This window comes from Stigmatopora argus, chromosome 2 (genome assembly GCF_051989625.1).
Source record: "Stigmatopora argus isolate UIUO_Sarg chromosome 2, RoL_Sarg_1.0, whole genome shotgun sequence".
NCBI classification, from domain to species: Eukaryota; Metazoa; Chordata; class Actinopteri; order Syngnathiformes; family Syngnathidae; genus Stigmatopora; species Stigmatopora argus.
Window position 1 is genome coordinate 2,918,986 of NC_135388.1, and position 9,581 is coordinate 2,928,566.

The 9,581-nt window shown below is 37.6% G+C and overlaps 1 protein-coding gene and 1 long non-coding RNA gene across 2 annotated transcripts; one reads left to right on the forward strand and one right to left on the reverse strand.

The window, feature by feature from the left end:
- Positions 1-415: 415 nt before the first annotated feature.
- LOC144090174 (uncharacterized) lies at positions 416-6,926 on the forward strand. The gene is made up of 3 exons (XR_013305297.1): positions 416-564; positions 4,269-4,440; positions 6,628-6,926. It is a non-coding gene; the product is annotated as an uncharacterized LOC144090174 (long non-coding RNA).
- On the reverse strand, positions 1,658-9,545 carry tdp1 (tyrosyl-DNA phosphodiesterase 1). Its single transcript, XM_077621498.1, has 16 exons — positions 9,399-9,545; positions 7,833-8,402; positions 6,927-6,970; positions 6,807-6,862; positions 6,638-6,734; positions 6,543-6,577; positions 5,419-5,511; positions 4,255-4,425; positions 3,994-4,072; positions 3,746-3,922; positions 3,526-3,574; positions 3,378-3,444; positions 2,875-2,982; positions 2,425-2,527; positions 1,957-2,062; positions 1,658-1,858 (listed from the first exon to the last, which is right to left on the reverse strand). Exons 2-16 carry the CDS (start codon positions 8,398-8,400, stop codon positions 1,785-1,787), a joined length of 1,827 nt encoding a protein of 608 aa, XP_077477624.1. The 5' UTR covers positions 8,401-8,402; positions 9,399-9,545; the 3' UTR covers positions 1,658-1,784.
- Positions 9,546-9,581: the final 36 nt, after the last annotated feature.

A 9,581-nucleotide genomic window follows, 5' to 3' on the forward strand; every position in this document is an offset into this window, starting at 1 on the left:
GCCTCCGGATGTGTGTTTTCATATTTAAGCATTTAACCAATCACATTTCACCCATTATTTGTTGCCAGGTTCAGAAATCTCCCTGGATGCCTTCATAAAATAAGCGTCTGTTTCTTTAACCAATCAGATTTCGAGTTGGCAACACCGATGACTTCTCGCATGCGTAGGGATACGTCATCGCGTTCAGAAACTATGATTGGCTAATGATAGCGTGAACTAGCCAGAGCTAGCAAACTATTTGTTGCGAGCTGCACAAGTAAATGTATTTGATTTAATGGCGGTTTTGTCAACCCACAATGGTTGAAGGAGGAGAAGAAATGGATTTGGTTGCAGATTTACTGTCAAAACGGACTTTTCAAGAAAAGCTGGAGATCATTAAGAAAGGGCGGATAACTCTGAACCTGGCAATCCTGCTACAACTGGGAACATACATTTTCAGCCCTAAATCGAATACATACAAACTGTCAGAAATACGACAGGACATGGCTCGACTTTCAGGATTAGCTCCGATGGCGATAGAAAAGAAGGAGGATGGATTTTGTGTACAAATAAAACTGATTTTTGGTGAGTAAACTGTGGCTTTATACCTAAATATTTCAATTTTGTGAGGTTGTTATTGATGATTTTGTATGTGTCGCAGCTGTAGCTGCAGTAGTCTTCCTTCGACAATCGTGGCTTCAATTCAATTCTTTGCAATTATTTTCTATTACTATTTTTTTTTTTTTTAAAGTTCATAAAAATGTGAAAACCACCCTGAAACTTGAAGCCACTCCCATCTTCCGCTATTTTTTTTAAGTTCATAAAATATGAAAATCCACACTGAAACTCGTAAGCGGAAGCCACTCCCCTGTCTTCCGCTTGCTACTAGGACTCAGCACTGAAGAAAAAAAATAGTTATAATAGGGGTGACCCGACGTGATTTTTCGATTATCGCGGCCATGTCTGGTCTACGTTAATCACGATTCTCGAGGGATTACTCTAAAGGTTTTATAGCCATAAAATAGGTATTGCGGGTTCGATTGATTCAAATGTATCACTACTGAAGGTCTAGGTATTAAATACACGGCCCGCCACTGTTTTAATAGCAATTTCCTTCTTTCCATGTCTATCTAAATTGGAAAATCATAACCCAAAGAAAGTCAAGTGAAAATATGTTAAAAAATAAACAAAAATATAAACATTTTAAAATATAGAATAATACAATACTCATGTAAATTTATTTATTTTTAATATATATCCTAATTCTACACATTCACCTTTAAATCATTTGATTTGGTGATTTTGAATTGGAATTTTAGCAAGATTTTTCTATTTAATTTACTATTCTATTATATACTATTGTTTCTATATCTAGTTTTTTTCCACACAATTTTTGTATCGGTAGGTAAGCAAAAAAAACAAATAAATACAAATATATAAGTTTTAAAAATAGAGTAATACAATACTCATTTGAATGTATCATTTATTTTAAATATATATCCTAATTCTACATTTACCTTTAAATCATTTGATTTGGTGATTTTGAATTGAAATTTTAGCAATATTTTTCTATTTAATTTACTATTCTATTATATACTATTGTTTCTATATCTAGGTTTTTTTCCACATAATTTTTGTATCGGTAGGTAAGCAAAAAAACAACAACAACTCTAGCAAATGTCATGTGACAAACTAGCATTTTATTATTTTCCGTACAAAAATATGAAAATAAAACTATAATCAACACAAATGACAGTTACAAGTACGATAACATTATTTCCCCAAAAATGTAGTGTGCATTTTTTTTAAGAGGGAACCCAAACATTGCCATGGGTATCTGGAGCCTGGCTGTATGGAACATTCCAGATCCAAGGCTGATCTATAAATAGAGAAATCGGCATATTGATATTATTTGAAAAAGATCATTATCACATGGAAAATGCAGACATATACTATTAAAATTTGAGCCATATTTACCCTTAGGTACGTAGGGTGTTGGAGGTAAATCAAATGGCACTGGAAAACCGGAGGATGACGACGAGAAGGGAAACGGGCTTTTGCGAATTGGAAACGTCTTCATGTTCTACAAGAAAATAAGTCACCCTCTCTTATTTAGATAATAAATTTTAGCGTTATCATCTGACATAGTCGTCGTACCTCTAATTACGAAATTAATTGGTTTCAGAACTTTTTTCGTAACTTGAAAAATTTGTAAGTAGCGGTGTACTTTATATGTAAATTCTCTAATTCGTTCCATGGTCCTCCAACTACCAACTAAACCCTTTAAAATGGGTCAAAGTGTCTCAATTTTGTATGAAAGATGTGATCTTTTTCATATCTCGATTCATGCATTTGCATATAAAAAAATTGTAACCTGAAAATTTTGTACGTAGAGTCATTCGTAAGTAGAGGTACGATTGTATTTATTTGCGAGTGTCTTCTTACAAAGGCTGATGGCAGGTAGAGAACGCCAAGTTCATAAGATCGAACCATAACCTGTGAGTTGTTCTTCTCCAGAGCTCCCCACGCAGCTTTGGATAAATTGGAACTGTAAAAATGAGTCATTATTATTTCAAAAATTGTATTTAGAAGAGAGAAAATGAATGGATACATCCAGAAATGAGTGTTCGTTTCTGTTCTGTAGATGGCGACAAAATATTGCAGTAAAGTCACCATTTTTTTTCCTCAAATATAGCTGGGAATCGTCAGATTATAATCCACAACATCCATTTCTTATTTGTCATTAAATTCCCTGAACCATGGTTCCTTGGTAACCATGGTATATTGACCCTTTTTCACATTATCACCACAAAAAAAGTAAGCTGTGTCTTGTAGTTCCAGTATTTTGGTGTAAATTTTGACTTTGTCCAACCAAAAAAGCAAAAATGTGCCAACCTGGTAACAAGGAACCACGCCAACTCTGTGAAATCGGGTGACACCCTCATGTATGTCTTGATGTGGGGCATGGCGTGAGTCCGCCCGGTCGCATCGGCCTGCCATCGGCTACACACACACAAGCGCAGTACAGTAATCACTCGAATATCGCGGTTAATGAAGGCCGCGATAATCGAAAAATCGCGAAGTAGGGTCACCCCTGTTGTAACTTTTTTCCAGTGCTGGGTCCTAGTAGCAAGAATGGCTTATAATAATAATAATTAGCAGAAAAAATCGCAAAGTAGTGAATTCGCGATAATCGAGGGATTACTGTATTAGATTTCAGTAAAATTGGGAGTAAGTCATACAATTATGATATATATTTTTTCCTATTAGCAAAGGTGGCTTCCACTTACGAGTTTCAGTGTGGATTTTCACATTTTTATAAACTTTCAAAAAAAATCGAGGGATTACTGTATTATAAGAGTACAATTTATGTGATAAATTTCTGAGTGTCAAATTACTGAAAGTAGGAGTGCAGCCAGAGTTGCTTCTGCGCCGTCTGGATGCTGTAAGGAAGAGAACCTCCGGCTGGTGGATAAAACCACATTTGATAATCAATACCGCGAGTAGAAAACATTTATTAAATAAATATAAAATGTTAAAACTCACCAGGATAACCTTCTAAACTCGTTCGTACATCTTCCACTGACGGATACAGCTGCAAAAAGAAAGTGAAAGCAATGATTCTTAATTGTGTCTTGTGGCGCGGGAACGTACCAAGTGAATAGGGGTGTTGGGCCGTCTTAATTGTGTCTTGTGGCGTGGGAACGTACCAAGTGAATAGGGGTGTTAGGGCGTCTTAATTGTGTCTTGAGGCGCGGGAACGTACCAAGTGAATAGGGGTGTTGGGCCGAAGAGAGGATCCTCCCAGCGTGGTCAAGGTGCGTTGAAATTCCCCCGCCAGCCACTTGGTTTTGTCCACCCCCATGGAGCCGATGCTGGAGAATTGTCCGACCACTGGCCATTGGTTCTCGCCCGGGATGGAGCTGGTGTGCTCGTAGAGCAACTGCAAACCAGAGTTAGACTTTAGTCATAATTATCAGTCATTAAAATTACATTTTTAATATTTTTTGTTACCTTTCTTAGTCTAAGGTGGCCCCACCGGTCCATGTCTGATCCCACATATCTACCAGGAGTGGAGCCAACCAAATAGACCCTGAACACAAAAGTTATGGGTGGGTTGAACATTTAGCTCAGTGTTGTCAAAAATGAGGCCCACGGGCCGAAAGTGGCCCGCCGAAGGGTCCGATCCGGCCCGTTGGGTTGTTCTGTCTTGATGGGCACTTTGTAGCTTATTCATAAAGTACGTACATTATTAAATGGTTCCATTTTTTTTACCTGGTTTCCGACAGATCGTGGTCTTTTATCCGCTGGATCCAGTCCTCCAGCTCAGGCGCCCGATAGGATGCCAAATATTCCAGCAGATCTCGCTTGAAGAAGGTCGGCGACTCCCCACAGGTGTCGCCGCTTCCTTTTGGCAACCTTGGAAACAGGGGGCTCATCCACATCCTGGGAAAAGTGCGGGTAAACATGATTTTGACTTTAATTTATTTAATAAGGGACAGCACATATTAATGAACATATTTATGTAAATGTGTAAGATTGCAGGGCGGCTCGGCATCTGAGTGGTTAGCACGTTGGCCTCACGGGTTCAAATCTAGGTCGGTCTACCTGTATGGAGTTTGCATGTTCTTCCCGGGGCTGGGTGGGTTTTCTCCGGGTACTCCGGTTTCCTCCCACATTCCAAAGACATGCATGGTAGGCTGATTGGACACTCTGAATTGGCCCTAGATAAGAGTGTGAGCGTGAATGGTTGTTTGCGATTGGCTGTCAATTGGGTGCCAATTCAGCCTCTGACCAGAAGTCAGCTGGGATAGGTTCCAGCACCCCCAGCGACCCTGGTGAGGATAAAGTGGTTCAGAAAATGGTGAGATGTAAGATTGTAGCCAAGGGCTAATTTCCCATCTTTAGTCCCTTGTGTAGGTTGAAGATAAACGATGACACACACTAGATGTGCACACTTTTAGACGGTACACGGTCGATTGGTCGTCGGTCTTTTGGTCGCCGATCTCGTATGCTAATTGGTATTGAGATGCAGAGAAGGTGCTTTGGCTAATTTAGCACTCATTTTGAAGGGAACTACACAGTCACCTATAGAGCCAGCCCTTGTTGATGTGTTGGAATTTTTTGTACAAAAACTTGCAGTGGAGGAGGAGCTTTCTGATGGAAGATTTTGTAAACTAAGCATATTTGATTTCAATTCATGAGTCCACTAATTTTGGCAGATGTAACTGAAACAAGCACTTTTTTTGAAGGGAACTACACAGTCACCTCTAGAGCCAGCCCTTGTTGATTTGTTGGATTTTTTTGTACAAAAACTTGCAGTGGAGGAGGAGCTTTATGTTGGAAGGATTTGTAAACTAAGGTGGCCTCTGCATATTTAACAGTATTGTCCAAGTTCAGGCGTTTGGCATGACGGAAAATAGGATTTGAATGACGAACCCCTGCGTCTTCTGGTACCAGTCTGCTCGGATCATGTTGGATGTTAGGATGATGACTCGAAATCCTTCCTCGTACCAGAGAAGCATCATCTTCCTGTAATGAAGACATCTAGAGCAGGGCTGTCAAACTTACGGACATTTTTTTATGCGTTGGAGGCCAAATGGAATGAATGGATAGTTTTTCTAGATCATTTATCAATATTAAAAATTGGGGGGTTAGAATTGTCTTTTTGAGCCTTTAATGAGGAGATCATGTATTATTTTTTTTTACTTTTAAATGTAATTATCATTTTATAAGGGGTAACGTTACATTTTTGATGTTACTAAAAAGGGAAAAAAATAAATATTCAATTTATTTATTTATTCATTTACACTGAAAAATCAAAGGGGAGAAGAGTAAACATGCATTTTTTGTTTTTTGTTCTAAATGATGGATTTTTAAAGAATATTTTGGAGATTTAAAAAAGTGGGAGAAAACCACAAATCTTTTTTTAAACCCAAAAAATGTTGATTTGAATTTTTCTAAAAGGGGAAAACATCAAATATTTCATTTTGCCATTTTTTAATCATAAAAAAAGAAAAGTAAATATATTTTCATAGATCTAGTTTATGATGATTTAAATTAAAAATAAGTGGGAAGCAGAAATATTGTGCAAAAAAGCTTTTTGGATTAAAAAACTGGAAAAATGACAACATGTTAAAAAATGTAGTTCATTTAAAAAAAAAAAAGTAGTTCATTTAAAAAAAAAAACAATTGTTGATTTAAAAAAAATAGTTCATTAAAAAAATTGTTCATTTGAAAAAAAACATACTTTGTCCATAAAAATATTTTTTTAGTTCATTTAAAAAAAGTGTTCATTTAAAATATATATATTTAAACAATTCATTTAAAAAATAAAAATAATCATTTTAAAAAAATTCTAGTTCATTTTAAAAATATATATATATATTTTGTCAAACCAAACCCCCTGAAATGATTATCTATGTATCTCTAATGTTAATTTGAATTCATCATGAATTCATGAAGAACCACAAAAAATGATGGGGGGAGGGGGCAGTCTGGCCACTTTGACACCCGTGCTCTCGGATTAAAGACCGACGTGATCCACCTCGAACCATGCTTACGTGTGGTGCGTTCCAAAAGCGATGTCTAATTTGGCCTGTCGGGAGAAAAATTCTTACGCTCAGAAATCTTTCCATTTTCAAACAGTGCTGCATACCTGACAGAAGCAGATGTGGGGGAAGGGCTGAGCCTGTTGCACCAGCCGAGCCTTGGCCTCCCGCTTGTCGCCGTGGACGATCAAGACGGGCCGATCCCTGACGCCAAAGGCAAAACAAAAGCGATACATATAGGCACTCTAACTGAGCCATCCAGCAATTAGACCCCACCTGAATTCCGGAGGATACTGCTGAACCATCCAAGCGATGTCAAAACAGTAGTTAAACTGTGCCAAATAAGAGAGGTATAGTTATATTAAGCATCTTTATTATAATTGATTAAAAACCTACCTGAACGGACTCTTTAAGCGTTCCGAATAATGGCGAGAGGATATCTGCAGAGGAGAATGTATATACATTTATTTATTTACATATGATTCAACACGTGTATATTCATTTTGTTTGGTGTATTTATTTCCATATTTGTGAACTACCGTATTTTCTCGCGTATTAGCCGTCTACATGTATAAGCCGCACCCTTAAAATTGACTTAAAATCGTTGAATTTTACAATTTCTCGCGTATAAGCCACCCCGATTCACAATTTTCACCTGCAAATTCATGGTTTTAATAGGGAGTACAAATGTGTTATTTTGAAGGGAAAATCTTAAGAATAATCATCAAAGGATGTCATGTGAGCAGTACAACAAGGAAGTATGTCCGTAGCGATCTAGTTTGTCATCCCTAGGGAAGATGGCAGCGCCCTGAACGAGCAATGGCAGGTACAAGTGAGTTTTTTCATGTTTTATGCAAGATACGGTTTATTATTTTTCTTGAAGTTCATTCATAGACATCAAAATAAATTTTGTTTAGCATCTTATTTGTTTATCTTGTCTCTATTTTGAAACAAATGACCACATCGGACGCATTATTTTGCGTTATAGCGTTTCGTCTTTGTCGTCTTGCAATTTTTGCATGTCAAGTCTAATTTGTGCGCATATAAGCCGTACCCTTGATTCAGTCATAATTTTTTGGTGCGATAAATACGGTGTATATGCGAGAAAATACGGTACCTACTCTGGCTTTCTGGCCAACAGCATGGCACTAAAATGATGTTTTGCGTCTTTTGTATGGTTTATTTTGCAAAAGAAATGACTACTGATGACTCAGAAGTTGAATTGTCTTCAAAAATAAAGTCCTGCTCAACCAGTGTTTAAAATCAAAGTTTTCCCATCAAACAGGATGAATTTCTTCTTACCTTTGATATGCAATGCGCCATTGTTGTATTTCCTGTCCAGGCCCGTTACCTTGTTGAGGTAGAACCTGAACATGTCGTCCAGACACGGCAGCGTGGACTCAAAGAAGTCGTCGGGCTCGTCGATGTAGTAGACGCGTCCGTGGGGGCTGGGGGGACGTTCGTTGGCCACCTTCCTCCGTTTGGGACTCGGGGCCTTCCTTGCCGCTTCGGTCGTCTTCTTAGGACCGTCGTCATCGTCGCTGTCGGAGAGCGCCCAGCCGGCGCCATCTACCGAATCCGTCTTCCTCTTACCGGCCAAAGATGGAGAGGGCTCAAACTTGACCGGGTTGATCTGGTTCTGGGCAGCCTGTTGTCTGGCCTCAGAACCCACCACGAGTCCAGGGAGCGGGCTTGGTTCTGGTTTAACTTCAGGAGGAGAATGGTCTCCGACGGGGGAGGGGAGCGAGTCGTGATTGGAGGGCAGCGCTTGAGGGGGTTTGGGCGGGGTCCTCGATGGAGGAAGCTCGTCGTTGTCGTCATCCTCGCTGCTGGAAACGCTCCATTTGCCATGTTGACTGTCTTGAGACATTCCTGCGGACAAATAAAACTGCTAAAATTGTGGTTTATTTGAGCCTATTATTGTCTGTCCAATATGGTTTAACCTAAAAAACTAATAACAATTCCATTTTTTTTAAAAGGACATATACATATATACATCTACATAAATATACACATATACACACATATATATATATACATATACACACACATATATACAAACATTTATACACACATACACACACATATATACACATATACACACACATATATATACACAAATACACACATATACACATAAATACACACATATATACACGTATATATATATATATATATATATATATATATATATATATATATATATATATACATATACACATAAATACACACGCATATATATACACATTAATACACACACATATATACATATATACACATAATTACACACACACATATATATAAACACATTTATACACACACATATATACACAGATACACACACATACATGTATATGTGTGTGTGTATATATATATATATATATATATATATATATATATATATATATATATATATATATATATATATGTATATATATTTATATATGCATGTCCGCCGCCTCTGACCCAGAGTCAGCTGGGATAGGCTCCAGCACCCCCCGCGACCCTAATGAGAATGAAGAGGTTCAGAAAACGATATGAGATGAATACACATACAATCACATTTAGTACACATATGCACATGTAGTACAAATTTACACATTTAGTACACATTTACACAGTTAGTACACATGAAGACATGTACATACAAACACACAAACACTATTCATGTTTTTATGAGAGCGAAATACAGAATTACGTCCAACTAGGCAGTGTAAGCGTAGAAAATAAAGCATTCTTCGAATATTATTCTTTTTAGGCCTTTTTAAGTGATTGTTTGCTTTAAAAAGCATCCATTGTAGTCGGTGCATGCAGATGTAAATAAAGATGCGGGGGTCTTTTATTTGGTAGTTTAAATATATAGCTTACCGTAAATGTTTCTTTAGTATTCAGTTTTTTTGTGTGGCGGCTGTCGAGATTTTAGCCGAATTAAAGCGAATAACTTGCAAATGTGTAAATGAACAAAATAAAAAGTCCGCTGGAAATATAAATCCGTACAGAAACACAGGACATTTAAAAAAATGTAGCAGAGATATGAGTCCGGGTGGAATT

Bases quoted from the DNA above. Each gene is read 5' to 3' on its own strand.
- tdp1 (XM_077621498.1), bottom strand. From the start codon at position 8,400: ATGTCTCAAGACAGTCAACATGGCAAATGGAGCGTTTCCAGCAGCGAG. The intron at 6,578-6,637 runs GTATGCAGCACT...TTCTCCCGACAG, and splicing joins CCCACATCTGCTTCTGTCAG to GCCAAATTAGACATCGCTTT. The intron at 4,426-5,418 runs GTTCGTCATTCA...CACTTTTCCCAG, and splicing joins TGGTACCAGAAGACGCAGGG to GATGTGGATGAGCCCCCTGT.